The sequence below is a fragment of the Kwoniella dejecticola genome, chromosome 2 (genome assembly GCF_000512565.2).
Source record: "Kwoniella dejecticola CBS 10117 chromosome 2, complete sequence".
NCBI classification, from domain to species: domain Eukaryota; kingdom Fungi; phylum Basidiomycota; class Tremellomycetes; order Tremellales; family Cryptococcaceae; genus Kwoniella; species Kwoniella dejecticola.
Genome location: NC_089302.1, coordinates 1,668,342 through 1,690,910, shown reverse-complemented (window position 1 = coordinate 1,690,910; position 22,569 = coordinate 1,668,342). Strand labels below are relative to the sequence as shown.

General features: G+C 47.4%; 10 protein-coding genes across 10 annotated transcripts; 7 read left to right on the top strand and 3 right to left on the bottom strand.

Moving 5' to 3' along the window:
• Positions 1 to 2,628: 2,628 nt before the first annotated feature.
• I303_102064 (uncharacterized protein) lies at positions 2,629 to 3,433 on the top strand (the record flags this gene model as incomplete). Its single annotated transcript, XM_018405150.1, has 2 exons — positions 2,629 to 2,875; positions 2,973 to 3,433. The coding sequence occupies 2 exons, from the start codon at positions 2,629 to 2,631 to the stop codon at positions 3,431 to 3,433; spliced, it is 708 nt and encodes a 235-aa protein (XP_018265431.1).
• A 1,702-nt stretch (positions 3,434 to 5,135) lies between these two features.
• Positions 5,136 to 6,500, top strand: I303_102063 (uncharacterized protein; the record flags this gene model as incomplete). The annotated part of the gene is made up of 1 exon (XM_018405151.1): positions 5,136 to 6,500. The coding sequence occupies one exon, from the start codon at positions 5,136 to 5,138 to the stop codon at positions 6,498 to 6,500; it is 1,365 nt and encodes a 454-aa protein (XP_018265432.1).
• Positions 6,501 to 6,819: 319 nt separating this feature from the next.
• Positions 6,820 to 8,105, bottom strand: I303_102062 (uncharacterized protein; the record flags this gene model as incomplete). Its single annotated transcript, XM_018405152.1, has 3 exons — positions 6,820 to 7,672; positions 7,764 to 7,876; positions 8,001 to 8,105. 3 exons carry the CDS (start codon positions 8,103 to 8,105, stop codon positions 6,820 to 6,822), a joined length of 1,071 nt encoding a protein of 356 aa, XP_018265433.1.
• A 289-nt stretch (positions 8,106 to 8,394) lies between these two features.
• On the top strand, positions 8,395 to 10,273 carry I303_102061 (uncharacterized protein; the record flags this gene model as incomplete). The annotated part of the gene is made up of 6 exons (XM_018405153.1): positions 8,395 to 8,658; positions 8,881 to 9,222; positions 9,392 to 9,516; positions 9,632 to 9,839; positions 9,940 to 10,105; positions 10,197 to 10,273. The coding sequence occupies 6 exons, from the start codon at positions 8,395 to 8,397 to the stop codon at positions 10,271 to 10,273; spliced, it is 1,182 nt and encodes a 393-aa protein (XP_018265434.1).
• Positions 10,274 to 11,282: 1,009 nt separating this feature from the next.
• I303_102060 (uncharacterized protein) lies at positions 11,283 to 13,314 on the top strand (the record flags this gene model as incomplete). The annotated part of the gene is made up of 6 exons (XM_018405154.1): positions 11,283 to 11,545; positions 11,712 to 11,912; positions 12,047 to 12,343; positions 12,435 to 12,860; positions 12,969 to 13,107; positions 13,189 to 13,314. 6 exons carry the CDS (start codon positions 11,283 to 11,285, stop codon positions 13,312 to 13,314), a joined length of 1,452 nt encoding a protein of 483 aa, XP_018265435.1.
• A 402-nt stretch (positions 13,315 to 13,716) lies between these two features.
• I303_102059 (DNA replication complex GINS protein PSF3) lies at positions 13,717 to 15,102 on the top strand (the record flags this gene model as incomplete). Its single annotated transcript, XM_018405155.1, has 7 exons — positions 13,717 to 13,764; positions 13,945 to 14,013; positions 14,147 to 14,205; positions 14,409 to 14,552; positions 14,671 to 14,716; positions 14,817 to 14,949; positions 15,026 to 15,102. 7 exons carry the CDS (start codon positions 13,717 to 13,719, stop codon positions 15,100 to 15,102), a joined length of 576 nt encoding a protein of 191 aa, XP_018265436.1.
• A 1,361-nt stretch (positions 15,103 to 16,463) lies between these two features.
• Positions 16,464 to 18,611, top strand: I303_102058 (uncharacterized protein; the record flags this gene model as incomplete). The annotated part of the gene is made up of 2 exons (XM_018405156.1): positions 16,464 to 16,678; positions 16,793 to 18,611. 2 exons carry the CDS (start codon positions 16,464 to 16,466, stop codon positions 18,609 to 18,611), a joined length of 2,034 nt encoding a protein of 677 aa, XP_018265437.1.
• Positions 18,612 to 18,857: 246 nt separating this feature from the next.
• Positions 18,858 to 19,912, bottom strand: I303_102057 (uncharacterized protein; the record flags this gene model as incomplete). The annotated part of the gene is made up of 4 exons (XM_018405157.1): positions 18,858 to 18,992; positions 19,108 to 19,187; positions 19,335 to 19,441; positions 19,581 to 19,912. 4 exons carry the CDS (start codon positions 19,910 to 19,912, stop codon positions 18,858 to 18,860), a joined length of 654 nt encoding a protein of 217 aa, XP_018265438.1.
• Positions 19,913 to 20,240: 328 nt separating this feature from the next.
• On the top strand, positions 20,241 to 21,262 carry I303_102056 (uncharacterized protein; the record flags this gene model as incomplete). The annotated part of the gene is made up of 4 exons (XM_018405158.1): positions 20,241 to 20,275; positions 20,362 to 20,632; positions 20,750 to 20,917; positions 21,137 to 21,262. The coding sequence occupies 4 exons, from the start codon at positions 20,241 to 20,243 to the stop codon at positions 21,260 to 21,262; spliced, it is 600 nt and encodes a 199-aa protein (XP_018265439.1).
• Positions 21,263 to 21,496: 234 nt separating this feature from the next.
• Positions 21,497 to 22,186, bottom strand: I303_102055 (mitochondrial 54S ribosomal protein mL54; the record flags this gene model as incomplete). The annotated part of the gene is made up of 3 exons (XM_018405159.1): positions 21,497 to 21,545; positions 21,698 to 21,920; positions 22,036 to 22,186. 3 exons carry the CDS (start codon positions 22,184 to 22,186, stop codon positions 21,497 to 21,499), a joined length of 423 nt encoding a protein of 140 aa, XP_018265440.1.
• Between the last annotated feature and the right edge of the window lie 383 nt (positions 22,187 to 22,569).

The window sequence follows — 22,569 nt, the reverse complement described above, 5'->3', positions numbered from 1 at the left end:
GAAGGAGCATCCTCAGGAGAGTCTTGCCAAGGTTGCTGATCAATTCCAAGTGCCAAAATCGACCTTACATGACAGAGTGAAGGAGGTCCATGCCCCCAGGGGCCAGAAAGCCAAGCGACACCTCTCCCAGCAACAGGAAGCGGCTCTCATCAATACAATCAACAGTTATGCCAGCAGGGGAACGTACTTGACACCCTCACATGTCAGACAGCTTGCTCAGGCGCTGTCTGAGCAAGATATAGGAAGGAATTGGGCGAGCTCATTTGTGAGGAGACACAGAGCAGACTTGTCTATGAAATATGTCAAGGTCCAGGAGGCTGCAAAGTTCAAGGCAAACACTATTGAGAAGAGGAGGCTGTTCTACATGATTGTGAGTATCTGTGGACGCTTTTCAACAGGAATATGAGTAAAGAGGACGCCTCCTGACCCCTCTCAGCTCAAAGATGCGTTCAACAATTATCATTACCGCTCAAGCGACATCTACAACATGGATGAAGTACCTTTCAACATGTCTAGCAAGCGAAAGGCCAGAAGAGTCGCTCCAGATGCCCTGTCAGCTATCCCTCAAGCGGCTCTAGCCAATGACATACACATCACGGTTGTAGCCACTATCTCAACCTCCAACGCACCAATACCCCCCTTTCTCATCTATCCTGGGGACAACATGCTACAAGAGGTCTCAAATATAAGAGACGAGAAGCCTCTCATGAAGGCCATGACAACACACAGCGGCTACAACAACAGTTTCATCATGATGAGGTGGTTAGAAGACGTCTTTGATCCTTACAGTAGAGAGAGGGCGCAAGGAAGGAGAAGGGTGTTGTTCTTAGATGGACATGGTTGCCATGATGACGTAGACTTCTTAGAAGCATGCTGGGCTCGAAATATTGTGTGTATCTTCCTTCCTGCTCATACAACCAACCTCTTTCAACCGCTAGACGTCAACTTCTTCAACACACTCAAGCTTCGATATCACCAGCAAGTGGATGACTACCAGCTGGGTTCAGATCGCTCAAGAGTAAACCAATATGGAGGCGCGCAGGATTGTACCCCCTCAATGAGGCCACAATGTGCCCTCCAAACGAGGTGATACCTCGGCCTCAGGCTCCCAGCAACGAGCCCAGTACCCCTATCAACATCAGGACATTGAAGGCTTTAGACAGAACAGTTCGAAGAGGAGAGATCGATGGGAAAACAGCCTACAATAAGACCAAGAGGGCGCTGGAGAAAAGCTTTTCAGATGAAGTGCTACTTCAGGAGGTCACCAGGAGGCAGGAGGCAGCAGCGGCATTGGATAGACAGGTAGAATCTATTGGCAAACGCACCAGGTACCCTAATGGCAAGGTTTTCTGTCCCAACTTTGCTGAGGAAAACCCGGAGGAGCTTCAAGCGATGAGGGATAGGGATGAGAGGAACAGGAAGAAGAAAGCGCCCAAGAAAGCTCAGCACCAGGCCCCCAAGCAAGCAGCTCGCAAAGAGGCGAATAGAAGAGCCCCTGCCACACCTGTACCAAAGCTCAGGTCCACAGCTGTTCTGCAGCTTGAGGAATGATGTGATTTGTATTGAAAATGCATGTTGAGTATACTGTCCGAGTTGACCGAGCGTCCGAGTGGACCGTGCGGACGAGTACAGAGGAGATAACATGGATCACTTTTTTTGCCATTCGCCCAATTTCGAACACATTTGCAAGCATCGGCTGTATCAAGGTAATAATTGCAACGGATCCAAGAATCGGAATCCTTGCTGCGTACTATATTCCTTTGATGACATACTTTGATTCCAGCTTTGACCTCTTGCGCCCGGAACAGATTGCACGCCACTGTGATCAATGCGATCAGATCGCCACATCTTACATGTTCAGAAGGAGTACCTGACGATTCCTTTCTCCAGTTCGAATCCTCCGCCATAATCGTGTTCTTATCACCGACAGCATTCCACTGTCCAACCAGCACCATATGCGACATCCCATTCTTTTTCTGGTCTGAATCCTCTCCCGGTCATCTTTCATCACTATTGAACTGACTGGCAACCAGTTATTTTAGGTCTTGTTACATCCCATGCATTGTAGATAGATGATCAGCTTATTGCTACACATACTGTACACATTCTGCGCAAGTACGAGGTGTTTTATCGTTTCGGAGATCGAGGGGCACTATATCTGAGCTACCTCAGCGGCTGTTTGAATGGACTTGATACAACAATGCTTTCCTGTGATGGAGCTAGTTGCCTGGATACCGGTGTCCGCCCATGCAATTTACTGTACTGAATGCGCCTGAGTCTGATTGACCGCCACGATTGTTGAGATCTCCTATCGATACAACGAGGTACGTGCTCTTAAGAATCGTTCAATCCCGAAGACTGCGCTTCCATCAAGGGTTTTATACAGTACGGAATGAGACATGTCAAAGATGGATTGTACGCCCTGAGTATCGCCTTGTAAACCACTTTTGTCAGTAGTCAAATCCCCAAATCGATATGGGAGCTCGGCACAATACATATATAAGCTCACAGCTCAAAGAATACGAGAATTTCAGGTCTCCCTCCATCTCAGCTGACTACAATCTTAGGAAAATTGGTCAGGTAAGTCATAGAGACTGGAGACACACCAAGCTAGATCATACAGTCATTATGGCCCGATATCGCCAACCGTTCCCTTCCGCCATTCCCATGCTCCCCGAGATCCGCCAGACTCGTGTCGACAGCTGGAAACTGCATTTACGACCGCTCATCACTCAAAAAATCATCCATCTGCCGGTCGACGCTGACGAGATCGAGTCTTGGTGCGACATTTGCGATAAGGTGATTAGGCATCACGACATGGAAGAAGAGCCGATCGAGGAGTTTAGACAACTGCTTTTCAGTACCACCTTTCCTTGTAAGTCAAATTAATCATCAGTCTTTGGCTTGGGTCCGTGGACCTCTCCGAGTTAGTATATGTTCATTTGACGATAGCTGATATGACGTTTGCGAAGCTCTTGAGACCAAGATCATGTCATCTTCCGTCGAAAAGATTGAAGCTCAAATCATGGCAAATGTCGACGCCAAATTTGCGTTGATCACCGCTCGATGCGATAATCTGGAATCAAGATTTCAAGCTCTTTCACTCAATATCAAAACCGTCGAGACTAGGTTCAACTATTTGCAGTCTGGAGCCAACATCCATGTTAAATCCGCTGCCGACAACGGTGACTCATACAGTTTGGTAGATCAGCTTGCACTTACTCCAGCTGCTACCACTCTTGAGAGAATCGACTCCAGAGTCGACCGCCTCGACGCCAAGATAGACCGATTTGATGTCAGAGTCGATCAACTCGCATCACAGGTCAAATCACTTAACGAAGGATGCCTGGTCAATCAAGCACGACTCGACCAGCATGAAGAGAAGGTCAAGTCCATCCAGAAAGACATCGAAAGACTTGATACCGGTTTCTAAATCGTTGAAAACCCTCGAACGGCTCTCATAGAACTATCTTTACAGTCTCTGCTTACTACCAGAAAATTTGATACATACACATCCATGAGATACAGCACATAAAGCGTCTTTCATATATCATATATCATATATCATATATCATATATCATATATCAATTTACATTCCAGACAAGTTTCACATACATATTGGTCATGGCCAGCATAGGGGCATACATTACGCAGAGAACGACCACTTGCAACGGGTATCTGTTGTCATAAATGCGAAGCAGTCCAATGCACACACGGCTGAGTGCCTCACATTGCTGGATTTGCTTTTAAGCTAACGTGTGTGCACTTCTTACAACCTGCCACGACTTTTCGTCGTTGTGCAAACGATCACACTGTGGGACAGTCTGGGCAAGTCGATGTATATAAACACCTTGTTGGATATGCATTTGCGGACTGCTGACTGTTATTTGATACTTTCAAATCATTTCTATATTATCAACATTTGTAGAATTGACATCTTGCAGAGACACGACCCAAGTATGTTCGTAGAGGTGCCCAAACAGATCAGAGAACGCGCCGATGCCCTTCACACCGACTTCCCCCACCTCAACCCAATGAGACTCATGAAGAAGATAGCTCTGCCTGTGCACCCTACGCAAATCGACAATTGGTGCGCATTGTGAGATTATACGATCGAGTATGCAAAACTTTGTCCATTGGACTCCGACGAGGAGATGGCTATTTCGACCCTTGAGCTCTTTAGATACCAGATGATGCGCACATTCGCTCAATGTACGTACCGCAGCCCCAATCGGCTGCTTACCAAGATGTATTGCTAACAAGAAAATCGGAACAACAGCTGTCCAATCGAAACGATAAAGCGATGATACGAACATCGGACCACGTTCCCGAAGTAGGCTCACGACCTTTCCTGATGGGAGGAGAAGCTATCGATATTTCAACACGAATCACCGCGGGATCGTTTGCATAGGTAATAAGGGAAGGTCCAACGAAGAGGAGCGATTTCACCACCTAATACAACGATGTTGATTTATGCAGTCCATATCGTCTTTCTATGCACATTGTGTACACACGAAGGAGTCAAATGAGTCAAAACAAATGCACTGCACCTCCTTTCCGCACTGACACGACCACGCGCTCTGTGCACCGTCCTCACACCACTCGTGTACAGCACACATCAGAAACAGATGCAAAGTTTTATCAACAATTCCCAACAGATTCTCATCACTTCTTTCTCTTCCACAGGCCAAATCATCATGTCAGAGCAGAAAATTATACCCATACCTCCAGAGATTCTCCCCCTGTACAAGAGATATATCGCTGAAGTGCCGCAGTCTCCCCCACTCAACATTCCGGATCGTGTCAGTCTACCACTGAACGATGAATCAATTGCTCACTGGAACAGCTTCATCCTGTGGGTTGTGGATCACAATGACATCTTTCCAAATCTCGAGGTAAGCACTGTGCGTGCTCTTGACTTGACGAATTTCGATGCGTCGTAAACAACAATGGTCTTTCCACGGTGAACAGTAAGTTCAGCACAAGTTTTGCTGCGCGCAGGATGAGCTGACCTCAGCTCACTTACCGAATTCACTTTGACACCATAGATGAGTCAACGAATAATACGCAACATCAATCGGTCGATACCCATCAGCAAGTCCCCGTTGGTATTGCGAGCCTTCCTCCCCGCCCGATGCAGATCAAATTGCCGCACAAGCAGAAACCCAGCAGAATCGATAAACAGCTCGAAAAGATCCATGTGGAACGAGAGACAATCCGCCAAGCTCAAGTATCTCAATCAGAAATCATCAACACCCAGCAACAAGAGATCGATCATCTTAAAGCGCAATGCAAATCCCTTACTGGACGGAATAGCGGATCGCTCAGATCTCTCACTCAAATGACCGGAAACCCGATGCTTTCTCCAGCGGCGGCGATGGCGGACGAAGCGATGATTGTTGGACTAGGTAGCCAGCACCAATTTTCAGCCAATGAAGTCTCCGTAGAACACACGGCAAGATCGGAACGAGCAAGCCCAAAGGCAGCATCAGACTCAGACTATCAGATGGTCACTCCTCCTTCGCCCCCAGCTGAAAAAGAGGGCAGCGTCGACGAGAATCTGCGCAGAGATTTGGAAAGTCTGGATGAGATGACTGCAGGTCTCCAATTTCTCCAACAGGATACGTTGGACCACAAGGCTTTCATGGAAGAGATGAAGCAAAATTCGTTGGAACGAGCGTCTTACCTGGAGACATCAAGCACCAAAATTGACGTTCTGAACAGTCAACTGAGTTGGGCTTTGGAAAGAATGAACGAAATGACCGGTTCATCCTCCTTCATTGCGCCTCCATTCCCGACCAATGTCATAGGAACGATGCAGAAGATCGATAATCCCAGCCATTTCAACGACAGAGACATACCCGCACCAATGCCAGTAGAAGAAGCTTCTTCCAATGTCCAACAGAAACAAGAAGAGCAAGAGCCCGCGATCGACGCAGGAGAAGATAACATGTTAGCTGAGTTGAAGTCTGAGATGGCGGATCTTTCCATCAGAGTAGAAGAATTGAAGGAGAACAAACGATCACATCGAAGCGAGGTATACCATCTCAAACGAGATTTGAACCATATCAAATCAATTCAGAACCAAGATATCAAGAATTACAAGTACCTTCAAGAGATCATCTTTAATATGCAAGAAAGGATAAAACGCATGGAACCGACCAAGATGATCTCCGTGTTGAATATTCTGAATCACCTCGAAAGTCATTTGACGAGGTTGGAAGGGAAGATCAGCAAGCAGGGAGAGAAATGGATCAAAGCGGGAGAAGCTGCAGAAGTAAATATGGCGATAAAGGCGGAGATGGAGGTTGATAGCGATCAACAAACGGACAAGGGAGATACTGTGAAGAAGCGAAAGATGGATGAGGGGGAGACATCGGTGAAAGCAGAGATAATCCAGGACGATGTCGCTGAAGAGAGCAAGTGGGTCAAATTGCCAAGAACAAACTCGGAGGAAGAGATGGTTTCGGAGGACGGAAAGGATGGAATGGCCGAGTGAGGGCTGAAGGCTACATTGCCTGAGCCGCGCAATGCGGAATGTCAGACCAATTTGATGCAGAAGGCGGGAAGATGAAGTTTCGATTTGATATTGATCTGAAAACGTATGACAGAATGGCAGAAATTGTATATATTACAAGTAATTCATATTTTCCAGGTAGCTTGAAATCATGCCATGTATCCTGTATATACATAGCGGTTCGTTCAATCTCATCTGAGAATCAACAATTTCCTGAACGTCTCGATGAAGATGTTTGAGCCGAGACATACCCTAATTTCAATGCATCCAGCATTTCAAAGTGGCCTTTCTAGAGCAGTGTTTACCTCCTGCTAGCCCAGCTTCCCCTTCTTTCCCTCGTGTCCGGACTCCTACTCCTCCCATTCCTTCTCGACTCATAATCAGGCGACCTCCTCGAAGCGCCTCTTCCTGAAATACCTCCTCTCCCTAATCCAGTCGGTGGTCCGCTTCTCCAATTACCACCTCCGGACGGCTCACCACCTTCGAATCCACCATTCCTCTCTCTATCTCTATCTATTCTTCCTCCCCGACCTCCTCCTCCTCCTCTTATCGATAATTCTCCTGCTCCACCTCGACCCCTGAAATCCTGCGGTGGGAGAGGTTGACCTCTATGCCAATGCTCGTCCTCCCCTGCTGGATGGTGTCGCCCTGATCCTGCACCTAAAGAAGCTTTCTGATCATCCCATCCGAAAGATCTGATTCCATTTACACCTGACGAAGTTGGACCATCTTGTCCCTGACGATTTCGAGCAGAAGCAGGGATCTTCGGTTCAGGTATATAAAGGGATACACTAAGTAAATCTCCAGTGATGAAGCCGTATTCGTCTAGCGATTTCTCGTTGATCTTTCGTCCGGATGCTGAAGCGGGAGCGGAGTCGTCTTTGATATCCTCTAGATCTATGTCCATCTTATTCTGTCGTTCTGCTTGATCGCCATCGCCATTGCTGTCGCCGTTTTTACTTGAGGAAGAGGTAGAGGAAGAGTTGAAGAGGTCTCTGCCGGTAAAAGAGACTAGGTCTTTAGAACGGTATAGACCTCGAGCGGAGGCGTCGACGTATATGTGTCTAAAAGAATATCGGGCGAGCGGTGAACGGTATGGAGGGGGGAATGCTGAGATCAATGAGCGGATGAGTGATGAAGGAGTAGAGGTTTTCCTATGTACACACGTCACTATGTCAGCAGATGTCCAACCTGTGGTTTTGGACAGCATGATTGATTGAGAATGAGACTCGGACTCGGACTCACCAGCCGTAAACCTGGAATTCATCTCGATGGGGGATATTCCCCTCGTCGAATTCGATCAAAGGGACATGTTTGCCTTTCGTAACCAATATGCGGATCAAGAATGGAGACAGATCCTGTTCAAGCATTACATATGAATATCGTTAGCTGCTAGTACTTCTAAGACTTAATCCGAATGACAGGGGATCCTGTACATATCCGTTGAATGTGAGGAAGTCTGACGAAGTTCAAATCACTTACCTCCTCTTGAGGCGTCCCGCTTCGTTCCCTTCTCACGGGCGATCTGCTCCTTGAGCGCGAGTACGACTTGCTCCTACTTCTTGCTGGCGAGGGTGATCTAGGCATTGTTCTATGCTTCTCCGTTTGGCCTGCCTGATGATCTAGCAATTATTACTTGAAGGAATCGAATAAAATGACGAGATTCGACATTCCTCGAGCCAACTTAGCCGGCAGTTGTGTAGTTGCATGGCGTTTAAGTGGTGAGCGGAAACAAGTTTCATGTTTATTGAATCGCTGGTCACCCTTTCAAGACTGTAGACTTATCTAGACGATGTTACACTTCAACTTGATCGTCCGTTGCAAAGGATTCGTATTGCAAGACACACGTAAAGACCCGAGTGTGAAGCTAGACACGATGGCTGAAGATCGAAAATCCCGATGGGACGACCCCTCCTCCTCAACTCCACCAACAAGCGCCTCGGCTTCGGCAGATGCTTCGGACGCTGCAGCTCGAGCAGCAGCGATAGCAGCCAAGATAGCTGCTTCTCTCCGACCGGGTGCGCAGGGCAACGAGCTGGTCAAGCAGGAGAAAAAGGATGAAGGGGATTTTGTGAAAGATATAGAAGTGAATGATCTTAGGAATCGATATGTCTTGACTAAAGGAAGTACGCAGAAGCAGGTGAGTTGGGTCTTCAGCATGATGTCGCTTGATCTTCATTGCAATCTCGTCGTTCTATTCGCTCGCACTCTGGTTGGGTAACAGCCGTTCTATTATGGGAGGGGGATCTACTGCTCTGTGCTGTTTCAGAGTCAGAGCCGATTGTGTACGAAGGAGAATCTTTAGATAATCTCAAATATGAGAAATATCCGCTGATACGTTTACCCTTTTCAACGATGCCAGATCGAGGAAGAAACAGGTGCATCAGTAGTGACCAAGGGAGTCTGGGTACCGGACAGAAGCAAGATGCCACCTGGAGAAGCACCATTATACCTGCATATAGTAGCTACGAGTCAATCGATATTGGACGCTGCCGTTGCGAAAGTGCAGGAATTGATCGATCAGGAGTTGGGACCGTTATTGGATCAACGTACGATCATAGCTAGAAATAGGGCTTTAGGATTACCACCACCTGAGCAGACCACTTTACCGGGAGGTAGACAGAAATGGCCAGAGGAGAAATTGTACATCTCCCTAGAGAGTTTGAGGAATTTTAATGTTAGAGCGAAAACTGTTGGACCGGGAGTGAGTCTCGTTTTGCATCTGTGTTTCCGGTCATCCTCTTGTCCTGGAGATTTTCGGGTAGAGGTTGTTCATGCCCTACAGATCACGACAACTTGAATTGTCAATCTCAAGACAAGCTGGGATTGCTTGGGCAAGAATAATCAGTGCTGACATGATGTATGTTCAACAGGGTATGTTCGTGAAATACATCCAAGCAGAGACGGGTGCTAGAGTCCAGATAAAAGGGCAAGGATCAGGATTCATGGAGAATGATACGGGACGAGAATCGGATGATCCGATGCACATCAATATAGCGTGAGCATGCCTCCTCCTTGTAACATCCTTCCACTCAAATCGGGAGTCCCTTCAACTCTTACTTACCCCTCGTGAAGAGGTGAGATCAACGCTAAATCACTGGAGTACCTGACAGCGCACCAACCCAAGACCAGATCGATCGAGCCAAGGTCCTTTGCAACGATCTGCTCGAAGTGTTACGTCAAGAATGGTCGAAAGCTAGAGACGCCATGGCAGCTCAACAGCAGCATCACAACCAAGGAGGAGTATATCAGCAGGGCTACGGTACTTATGCTCCGCAAGGGCAACAAGGTGGTCAAGATGCCTATGCTGCCTATTACGCTGTGAGCATTGATTTTACATCCTGCTACTTCGCCGCCGTGCTTGATTGCTCGAACTTCTGCCATGGTTGAGCTGATCGATTGCGTGTCATATACTTTGCAGCAACAAAACGGCCAAAATGGTACACCGTTATCTGCACCGTCCGCTACTCCCGCTGCAGGCGGTGCTGCTGCCGCTGGTGGAGCTACTCCGGCAGAGGGGACGGATGCATGGGCTCAGTATGCTGCGTACTGGGCTGCATACGGATACGATGTAAACGATCCGCAGTGTAAGTCGACTCATTCCTCTTACTGCCACGTCTGTTTATCAACTGCCGGGCATGTGGCTGACTGGTGTATTTCCGTACCTTTCGATAATAGTCCAAGCGTGGCAAGCTTCTCAATATGGTCAACAAGGTCAAGCACCGCAAGCTGGAGCAGCTACTCCTGCGCCGTAGTCCGTTTTCAATCACGGATGAGCGAGATATATGAGTGACACTATATACTTTGATCTTTATGCATCTTGTGATCATGCAGCTTCTTCCGATATTCCAGGATTCGCTTCATTACTCTACTTTTGACTGGATAGCGAGGGAGATCTGCTTTTTCCAGACAACAGATTGACATCAAGTGTCAGACACTGAGAATGCATTATAAGATATGTCAAACGACTTGACAAAGCAATTTGAATGATATGATTGAAATGTGCAGTCGACCTTTCGTCTCTTCAACCGCAAAACAGATTGAAGAGTCAAACCACCACCAAAAAGACAAGATCGAAATCAAGTTTTAATCGAAGTGGAATGGGGGAAGATCAAGCACGACCATATGGTACCTCAGTTTGGCATCTGTTACTATCACTGGACTCGTGGATTCTCGTTGTCTACGAGTAGACGATTGAGATGGGAGAACAGTGTACACATTCGGATGCGGCGATGTAATGGGAAGAAGGGATGAGCGGTTCATAAACTCTGGATGTTTGTTTGTGCTGGAGAAAAGAGGCTTGACCGACTGACTGACTTGCTGGTGAGAACGATGGGTTACACTTGCATGCAATTTACTGGGTATGAAAGGTCAAGATGGAAATTCAATAAGCTTGTTCTTGGATCAATAAGGGATATCAAGACAAATGTAGATGAGAGGAGACAATTGACCGAAAAGACGGATGTCGAAATTTGGCTGAAACCCATTCGAAATCGCTATGACGTGGATATATTTTGGTGATCCCGGTTTTAATACTTATCAGGAGGTCAGAGGCCCCGCAGTCGATTCCATCATTCCGTCGTTGCTGTCGGTCTTTCGTCGCGCTGGCACGAAGATGCATCGAACCTCCTCCTCATTGCAGGCTCAGAGTCGGTTAGGAAACGAAACATCTTAGGCCCACCAACAGGTTCCTCAAACAGCGTATCTGGCCAAAAAAAAAAAGAAACAGGAAGAGGACGGAAACATTGTGCGGACTTGCTCACGATGTTATCTCTCGCGTTGACGGCCCTGTTGCCCCTCGCATACGCCATCAACGTCCCTCAAACATACATCAACACAGCTATAGCACGTACCGTGGAACTTGGCGGACTGACTACGCACGTGAACACGCAGTACAATATCAAAGCGACCGACGATGCTCCGGGAGAATATTATCTGGCTTTAGCGGGGGAGGAAAGTCAAGTGCCGGCGTGGTGGGAAGTCAGTTTGGGCGGAAAGAAGTTGGAGGGAAGATTATTGGATGAGAGGTATGTCTTATCCTCATTCAATTCAATCCGGCATGTATGATCCTACACTGCACTGTCTTAGATCATCCTCGCCTCCCTATTCCGTTTCAAAGTTCATTCTTATTTGCCATGATGTGGAAAAGTCACTGATATCGCGTCGTTTGGCTTGATTCTGCATGTCGTTCAGCCCGCCAACTGTGGTTGTGGACTTGGGCAAAACGAAGAAAGATGAAACGGTCACTCTGTCCCTCACTCAAGTATTGGCGCACAGTAGTACGCCATTACCTGCCGAAATTGAACAGCGGGATCCTCAGTACCTAGTCTGGAAGACGAACTCGACGTATGTGGATAGTTGGTATAAGACGGACGTGGAGAGGGTGAAGATCAGGTAAGCTTTTCATTTCAGTGACTCAACCAACCTTTTGCGACAAGTCCAGCATTGCCTCGGTCACGGCGGAATCGCTTCATCTTTACATGTGGGGTCGAGGCACAATCGCTGACTTGATCGTCGTGATTGTTTAGATCACCCCACCCTTCCATCGTCTCTTACTCCTCAGTTCCAGAGACCTACACTCGGGATAACACCGTGACCAAGTCAGGGGGGACTCTGACTCTTGGTCCCTTCCATTCGCTCCCACCTACCTTATCGATTCCTCAAGGTCAAAAGGCAGTGGTAGAGCAGAAACCGTTCTCTGTGCACTACGAGACCAAGGATCCAATCGTTGGAATCAGGACTCTGAAAAGATCAGCTGAGGTCAGTCATTGGGGAAGTAACTTCAATATACAAGATGAGATTGATCTAGTCAACGAGGGTCCCAAGTGAGTCTACCGGCATATCTAGAAATACCATTTTATACTCGTAGAATCTGTAAGATAGGTTGGTTGCTAATCCCACGTATCCTTGACTTAGACTCAAGGGACATTTTTCAAGATTAGCACACCAACAATCAAAATTCCACGCCTCGGTACCCGCTCAAATCCTTACAGAGCTAACACTGAAATTACCGCCCACTGCGAACTCGCCTTATTATTACGATACGATAGGTAACGTCTCAACCTCGCATTTCAGACAAGGATCCACTCCTGCCGAACAGAAGAAAAAGAAATCTAGGACTTCCCCTAGAGTCGTTGACGGGAATCTGGAATTGAGACCCCGATACCCCCTTCTTGGCGGGTGGAATTACAGCTTCACAGTAGGGTACGATATACCCCTTGGAGATGTTTTGAAATCCGAGACTAGCGGAAGGAAGGTATTGGCTGTGCCGTTTTTGACGGGTCTGAAGGATGTTGTGGTGGATCAAGCCGAGCTGGTGGTTATCTTACCTGAAGGTGCGAGGTGAGTAGGGAATTCTCATTCTGGTCGACTGCATGCGACCTCTCATTCGACAAATCTGGCCGTGAAGCCACTGATGATGCTGATCATGTATGGTTTTTCGATTTTTAGCGATGTACAAGTATACACGCCTTTCGCTGTCGACTCGATCGAACACTCTACGCACAAGACGTACCTCGACACTACAGGTAGATACGCTATAACGCTCAAGAAGACACAATTGACTGAAAATCACGCTCAAAACGTATATGTGAGTTTACCTTAGCCTTGTCCACATCTCGAATTTGGTCATAGCTGTGACTGATACACTGTATTTGTATTCATATCATAGGTGACATACTATTATCCGTTATCTGCTCATTTCCAAAAACCATTAACGATAGCTTCGTTGGTGGGTAGTGTGTTCTTGCTTGGTATGGGATTACGAAGGGTGAATTACAGTATTGAGAAGAAGTAGAAATGCGCGGAAAGCGGGAAGAGTGAAGGGTAGATAGAATAGATATCCAAAATGATGCATGTATGCACGAAGGACTTCTTGATTGCAGGTCATACCATACATGACTGGGTGCAGATCAATACGAGTAGAGTACCAATCAATTAAATATTGAAAATCGGGATGACCATGCCACGCGTGGCAAGACAGGAAGGAACAAGACGCGTCGAAGCGAAACATGACGAATGAACTATTGCTGTTATTGCTTTCTTCAGATAATCGGATCCGTCTCATCTACCGATCAGGTCTATATCTGACATTGAGGAGGGCTAGTCGTTCGAAACTCATACAAGGATACAAGGAGACCGCAGTGCCCCTCGACAATCCGATTCACACAAGAAAGTACGGGGAGATTAGGTGATTACGATGGACGATGATTATTTCTCGTTGAATTCGATATTAGCGGATAATCATGTGAGTGTTCATGCGATTAATTGCTTATCTAATCAGAAAATCAGATCTCGTGCAAATTTGCCCCTCCCCCCATGGTGTCTGCAGCAGTCACTGTATGCAAGTGCATCTGGTGCCGTTGTTTATAAAAAGCGAAACGCTCATGCTCACCTAGGCTGTCTTGCTCTGCTTGTCTCATCTTAGAAACTGTCATGTTCGTTCACACTGGATGTACAAGGTCTGGGATACCTAGAAGGAGGAACAGAGAACAATGTGAGTCAGGTTACTTTATGCCTTGGATCTGAGTGAAACTATCGGGTATCATCAACATATACTTCACACCGTACCGCCAGAATGCGGTAATTATCGTGCTGTCCAGCTAATGTTGCTCGTGAATGATGCTTAGATCCATCAACATTCCAAAGTCGAATTGCCATTCTGGCTAGCACAGACACTCAGTCTGAAGTGGGTCTTATAGTCCTTCCTTCTTTCCGTCCTACCGTCTTGCCGTCGTCTGAAACCTTGCTAGCACCGTCATGTGCTGGCGAAGACAGTATCCGAAAACCCTCCTTCGCTGAAACATCATCGTCATGTCTGCTTCCTTCGCCTTCCTCCTTCCCTTTGGAACCCTTGGACTATAGGCTGACTTGCCTTCATGTACCACATAGCGAATTCACCACTTTCCCACTACCGCCGCCTTACTCGAACCGAGTAAAAGCCGCCCTGAATGCCTCGGCGCAGAGTGTGAAGCTGTCGAATCTTGTAGGAGGGAATGGGTGGTGGTATAGATGGGGCAGGAGGATAGCGGATGTGTGAGTGGCAAGTGTATCGTGCTCGCATGCTCTCCGACCCTCCGACGCTTCAGTCTTCATGATAGGAGAGATAATACAATGCAAATACAAGACGCAAGTACTGACTTGATTCGTTTAGCCTGGATGACGAGCCGCAAGCGGATTTACTCAACATGCTGCTCAAGGTATGTGATATCGCACTCAATATCTCTTAATCACTACTTCACTCAGCAGCGCTCCTCGAGAGTCATAGGGCTTGCAAGCTGATGCAGTATACTGAAACAGGCATTCACAAATCGATTACCGGCTTTACAAGATTTATCAGCACATCACGCTTCGGCGGACCACACTTTGCCGGAGACATCGACCAGTACGGGCGAGATGTTCAGAGATGGCATGGAGGGCGATGAAAGAGAATGTGAGCTGCACGATCCTAGCGTATTCTGTCCTAGGTGACGATAGCTGACTTCTTGTTTCATGATGTGATGATGTAGTATTTGCTATTGGGCAAGAAAGTGGCAAGATGGCTAAAGGGTGGTATGATAGTGCGAGTAGTCGAAAAGGACGATAAAGGACGGGTGTAGTACGATGGTGTGATGAGCGAAGTCTAGTCTCGAAGTCTTTTATTCTCCAGGACCGGGTCCACTCTAGCAAGATAAGTAGTCCAGAGCTGCATATCATGTGGAAAGTCTGATTATCTGTTGTGTGTAGATTAGTGATGCATCTCTGCGATTGTGCATTGCAGTCTATTCGAGGGACTAGTATTCTCATGTTCGCAAAGCTATACTCGCTGCAGCCGAAGAAAGAAAATAATTGTCATATGTCAGCTTGGTTATGACGGTCTTCATGCTTACTCTGCGTGCTCGCCTGCACATTAGCATACAGGCTGCTACAGCTAGGCATGGTCCAGAAGCTCAGGGCTTTCGGACGGGGTGGTTTCGGAATAACGCTATAAAGCTAAAACGAAGGTGAAGACCCTAAAAAATTGCGTTGCATGCGGCGCCCCAGGAATGCTGGTTCTCATGTCATGTTCACCTATTCTTTGCGCCATGCTGTGTATTTTCGTATTTTCGAGGTTTTGTCTTTCTAGGTAGTAGCTAGCTAGAGAATGAGAAGCGACCGAGCAGACGTTTGTGGTCGATATTTGTTATCTTCATGACATCTGTTGTCATTGACGATTAGATAGACACCCACACACACAAGGACAATCAGTTTGATCGGTCATAGCGTTTCACAAATACTGCTTATCCTCCTCCTTTGATGAAAGGTCAGCCTAATCAGACATACACACAACACTTGCAAGGACGCTTGGACCTTTGCACGGCGCATAAAAGTCCTTTGGAATGTATACGGATTGAGCTTGACAGATTACATCGTATTCAATCCCGTGGCTCGACGATCATCAATAATCAACTCACATTCTTTCCCATCCTCCCAACCTCCCACCCATCCTCATCCGCCCGCCCAATCCAATCTACGTTGCTGGTCATCCCTTCCACATTATCCTGCAGGATCGCTCACCTGGTGTGAAGATTCTCATATCCACTTCTATCTGAACATCGTGAGTATATGGTGTAATGCGGAGAAGACAGAATGCGAGCTGATTAATGCAGTACCTATCGAAACCCGCTACACAGCTTTTACACGCCTTTTTCTTGGATGACCTACATTCGTTTAACCCGTTTTACTGTACATCGCACCAAACAATATCATACCTTTCATCCTTTGTACTCTCCGATACCTAGTTCCATTGAAGCTTCGGCCCCTCCACGCTTGCATCATCATCATCATCACCACCACCACCACCACCACGGGCTCTTCCTTACAACCCCAAGCCTCCTTTTTGACCTCCGACGAAGCTTTCAGAGAAGGCTTCTCTACCTCTACACCGTACCCAGGTACTCACTAGCAATACAGAAATACCTCGGCAAGATGCGGTTGACTCCCTCCGCTGGAGCGATGACTTTCGTCATAACGTATCTAATGTTGTTCAGTTGGCCACACCTTGCCCTCGCTCAATCCTCCACGACAGCTCGAGCTGCCTCGTCTACCTCACCTACCTCCTCTTCAACAACGACGGTATATAATGGCGTACCTTCGCTGGTTTTTGGGAATGTACCCACAATGACGGCTTGTGCTTCTGGCCTGTAAGTGCTTTGTGATCTCGGTCATCACGCTATGACAGGATCTCAAGGCGGACGCCTTGGAAAATGCTGTGCCAGGCTTTGCGTGTGTGCTGATATCACTCATATTCGACTTAGCATCCTGTTCAACGTGTACAACGAAGACCCTTCTAAAGTCAACATCACTCTTTACGCTATCAATGAAGGCATCGACCAATCTATACCTTCTCCGTCCACGACCTCCGCCGCCGCCTCTACCACTGCCCAATCCGCCCGAGCTTCTTCAGTGGCCGCGTCAACGCAGAACGCTATCGCTTCTTCCCCTCGACCAACCTCGGTAGGACAATCGGTCACGTCAGCTCGGAGCAGCGCAACCACCGCAGCCGGACCAGTCGAGCCCGCTCGACGAGATCTGGAAGGAAGGACGATACTGGATCTGAACATTACGTTAGTCACACAATACGCAAATCACGGATGGGCATTCAACCCTGTCCGATTACCAGAAGGCCGATACTATATCTCGGGAGTAGTCGACGATGATAGGCAGACTATCAACAAAAGCAACGTCTTCTCGGTAGTTGAAAGCGACGATACCGCGTGCTTATCGGCATTTGCAAGTTTATCAGCTAGTGCTTCAGCTGCTGCCACGGGAAAAGCTGGAAGTACGACCAGGAAGATCACTGCTACTGCCACGGCTTCGGACGGAGCTCTGAGCGGCGGTGGGGCGGAATCATCAACTGAAGGCTCGGAGAAGAAAGGCTTGGGTGGAGGAGCGATAGGCGGAATCGTCGTGGGAGTCTTAGCTGGATTGGCTGCTTTGGTTTTGCTATTTTTCTGCTGTAGAGGAAGGCGGAATGCGCATGTGAGGCATGGAGAAGGTGCGGAAGAAGGCGGATTTATGGGCATGGGCAAGGGGATGGGAATCAGAAGATTCAGAAGTCAACATCAGAAGATGCCATCGGACACCAACCCTTCCGAGCAAGGTCATGGTCATGGTTATCACAACGGGATGAGCAACAAAGACCCGATCGCTATGACCCCTGTATCGATCCGTGCCGAGGATTCGTATCGATCAGACAAATCAGACGAAAAACGCGGATCATTAGGATCGACCAACGAAGACGTAGTAGAAGATCTCCCACCGCCTCATTCATTGCCTACTCCACTCTCGACCGCATTCACAACGGCTTCTTCAGGATTCAGCTCGGAAGACCATAATCATCATGATAATAACGCCAAAGAGTTCGGTAGAAGACCATCAGATCCATTCAGCACGCCGACATTAGGAGAAATCCCAGCGATGTCCCCAATTTACGCCAATGACGAGATCCGCAGATTTGGTCCATCCGGTATTTCCAGACCCAACGACTCTATTCAGCCTCCTCCGCCGGTAATCTTGGCCAACGTCAAGCGATCTTCAGCCGAACAATCTCCTAAACCCTCTGTAGGCTTAGGTATGGGTATAGGCCCAGCATTGAAATCATCAAGCTCGACCAGCTCTTTACCATACAATCAACCAGTCCAAAAGCAGAGTAAATCTGAGCCGGGTCAGAAAAGATCATCAACACAAAGTATAGGTGTAGGTGTAGGTATAGGTATGGGATCACCTACAATCAAACCATCCACGTCAACCTCAACGTCAACGTCAGAGTCGAATCCGCCTGATCCGAACACGTTTGCTATCCCAGACACTGGCAAAGGTACAAACACAATTGCGGGCGCGGGTCTGGGCAGATCAACGAGTTCAAGAAGAAAACCTGTCCCTTCGCTCGGACCGGAATTGCGGACTGAATTGGCCAGACAGAATAGTCTGAAAGATCTCAAGGGGAGGAAAGGCTCGAACTCTTCTCAAGGAGGTGATGACGGACAAAATCATAGTCCGCCTCAGGAGGAAGGTGCTGGATCGAGGAGGAGGAGTTATAAGTTGATGCCTGATCCTCCTATCATACATGAGTAGTACGGCAATAAGACATTGGCTGTGCCGATAGAGAAGTTTTCTTGTTGATACAAGTTCAATTCTTCATTAAGATGTGTATCACTTATCTCCACGTGAATTTAGCTTTCTGATTGTATATTACGGGTTCTGACTTCGTTGATATAGTCATGACTATTGATATGCATAACGTCGCTTGATGATGATTGAGGTGTGACGATGCGATGTGGTGTGATGTGAACCTGCACGGTCATCATAATCGGAGATAATCTATTTCTTTTCTTCCTGGTCGATCTTCTCCAGTACTTTTATCAAATGCGTGTCCAGCCCTTTTGGAAGAGTGAGCACGCCGTTGGGAGTTATCAGTCTGTATGTCGGTAAAGGGGAATACGTCGATGCTATTATCTGCGATGCCGATGGCGATGGATGAAAGGGGAAACGGATCAGATCAGCGAGGTTTCGCTTTCGCTTTCGGACGAATTGGAAATGAAGATGAATCAGTCTGGACACTTCGACCCACCTTGCCTTCTTGGACGTATACTGATCCTATCAGATCTTCGGTCTCGCCAATCCGACCGGCCGGAGGGATGGCTCTTTCGTCTGATTCACCGAGTCGCATAAACAATCGATATCATGAGCCAAGAGGTCAAACACAGATAAGAACGCATAGTTTCGATTTTACTCGCAGTTACAGATCCGAAGTCGAGGATGTGAATGAGCACTGGTATGTGGACGACGCTGACTCACCTGTGATATGTATCCAACCATCGGTGGGTCGTGTTTCGGCTTCGTATTGCAACGTATCAGATACGTTGGCTTCCAGACCAGATTGTATCGCGTCATGCAAGGTTTCTCTAAGTAGCCAAAGTAATCAAGAGACCTGGATTAGCGAAGGATCTGGTCTCAATTGGAAAGATCTGTTGAGTTCTGCACTGCAATGCAATGCAATGTAATGCGATGTAATTGAGATACAAAGATAGCTGACCAACTCACATGAACTTGGGCTCTTCTTTGAAATCTTCCAAGGTGGCATTCTCCAAAGGTAGATAGCCTAATATCGTGCGCGATTTCTGGATTGGCGGGGAAGGTAAGAAAGAGAGAGTGAGGTGGGTATGGGTGGGGTGATAATATAAATAAGGATGAGAGGGGTCTTTCGTCGATGGTGACTGCGAGGTCGGGGAGGATGATGATGCTTGGTTCGGATTGGGTCTCAGTGTAGTTGAAGAGAATGGACGGACTGAGAGGGGACGAAGAAGGGATTTTTGGGGGAGGAGAGGGGATGTGAGGGAGTGGATGGATCGTAGTGGGCGGAAAGTGAAAGACATCTTGGCTGATGTACAAGAGCGAGTCGCTGAGTATCGTGGGAGATAGTCGATGGTTGGTGCTCAGTTGGCTTTCAGCTGTGGACTAGATGGACAGTCGTCTTGTTCAGAGGGCCAGGACAGCTTGACAACTTTGGTGAAGCTCGTTCGGAGTGGAGGTGCTATTTATGTCATCCACCGGCTTAAGATCTCAAGGACGATCACTTCCAACTTACTGGCTCACGCGTGACGTTGATGCACCTGTTGCTGAACGAGTTTGACTATACGTCTATGCTGAAGAAACGATAGGTCTCGCTAGCTAGGCTAGATCTCATCCATTCAATCAAACAACATGACAATACGGCATCGACAACGCTCGCTGAATATGTAAGTCACCCCGATCCTCGCGACGAAGTGTGTCCCAATACTCTCACTGCTCACTGCTCATTGCTCATTAATTATTACTCGGACAGAACTACCCTTCTACTCCTCTTCCTCTCGATCACCTTACTCCTATCTTCACCCCTAGTATCGGCGCGACGCACGGATATACCGCACAAACCCACTATATATCTAGCCCGGACTAATGCGCATATTATACATTTACATGAGAGACGAGCGGACATATCGACAAGGCAGAAGACCTCAACATCGACGTCGAAGAAACCTGAATATGTAGCTCATCCGGCTGGGGATCTGGTTTGTAGGCCTTTTGGAGAGTGCGAGCCTTGTCCGCGTGATGAGGTGGGTCTTTATACCTTCTCCTATCAGACTTTGAGACTTCATCAGCAGGAGAAGGCAGACATGATTGGCGACGATAATTGCTGATTTGTGATTTTGATATGACGTTATGCGTTACAGCTCGACCAGCCGTTCTGCTTCCCATTCGGAAATAGAAGATTATTACATTGCATACCCTCTTCCTCGGCGGAAGAAGCTGCCAAGGGGAATCATGTGGGGGAAGTACCTGCGTGGGAGGCTTGCGGGAAAGTTGTCAGGAAGGAAAGGCAGGATTTCTGGGAATTCGTCGTGAGTATCAGTCTCAGTCTCAGTCGTACAAGTCGTATGATCTGATCTGATCTGATCTAATCCGTCTTACTTCCCTTACGTCTGTTCTTGTTTTCTTTTTGCCGCCTCCTTCCTTCCTGCACATGTATCTCGCTTTCATTCTTGTCGTTCCAGAACTATCTGAAAGATAGAATGCGCAAGCTGATCAGATCACTTTTTCACTTGCTCAACACTCAACAGACCGCAAACCTCTTGTTCCTCATTGTGGCTCTGACGATCCTCTGGGCGAGGACGTCGGCGTTGGCGACGGAACAATATAGACAGTTAGCAGCTAGGATAGGAATACCCAGTGGAGGGTGGGTGTAGAATAATATTACGGTCACATGGTCATAGGGATGTGGTCGGTGTATGTATTTGTCATTTTCGGTCATGAAGAGGGAAAGAGCCTTCACGTCTATATTCGGTCGCAGAATTCCCAAGTACCGAGAAGTTGTTTGTCATCTGAGCGAGAGCATATAACAGCAGCATATCGAGGCTCGACTTGGCAATGCCTGTTCTCGGTTGATTCAGTAATGATACATTGTGTGGGTATTAGAAAGGCTATGTAGTTGATTTCAAGTAATTCGAGGCTTTGATCTTTTCTCGATTCCTGCACAATTGATCATTTGGTCAGCTCCTGTGAAAGATCATGAGATTCGACAAAGCAACAAGAGGAGACAGATAAATTCGGTAGGCTAAAGTATCAACCGAGGAACAAATGAAATTCGGTGACAAGAAAAAGAAAGACGGGACAATACTCACAGATTCTTCAACTTTCTCTTCTCTTTAATCGGATCAAACCCCTTTTCTCCCTCTCCATGCAGCTCGACCTGATTCTCAGCTACCTTGTGGGCCTTCGACGTATCGTCCAATAATGTCCATAACCATGCGGGGTATTGATCGTCCTCCAAAGCTACGGGATCCGGCTTATCTTTCAGTATTGATAATCCCGTTAATTTCGTTCCTGCAGGTGCGGCGGATGCGACTGCAAATTCCTCACGCAAGTCAGCTTAGATCATGGCCTGAAATGAACAACACCAGGAGAAAGGAACATTGTTGTGATGGATAGATGCGATATGATGTGTTGGGATTCTACAGACCCTTAGATGATTTCTTCGGTTTGGGCGAAGAGGAAGTTGATGATGAGGCTGCAGAGGATGAGGAAGAGGATGAGAATTCATAAAAAGCGATGCGGGATATTTGTTTGGCTTGTTGAGAGGCTATTCGCGGTATTGTGCTGAGAAACGACATGATGTTATCTGGTGATGATCTGGGAATGAGGGAGTTTGAAAGGCGTCGATCATGCATATATAAGACCAGGATTGCAGTCTAAGTAGCAGCTTTTGTTGCTTGTCCGAGAGCTAGGGCTAGCCGAAATATGGTAAAGAGAGGCAGCATGACGTGTTTATTTTTAACGCAATCTCCACGTGCTCGATAGCCTTATCAATTCGGGCATACTTGAGTGCTTCGGCTGTGGACGCGTTGAGACGCGTCTTGTGAAGGAATCCAATCCAAAAATCAACCAAGAACATTACGGATTCAAAGCCTTGGTCGTCTCATCCTTGATCGTTCTACCCGAAGCATTGCATTCGATATCCTGCAAAAGACTTGAGCTTGCGCGAGGGAGATATTGA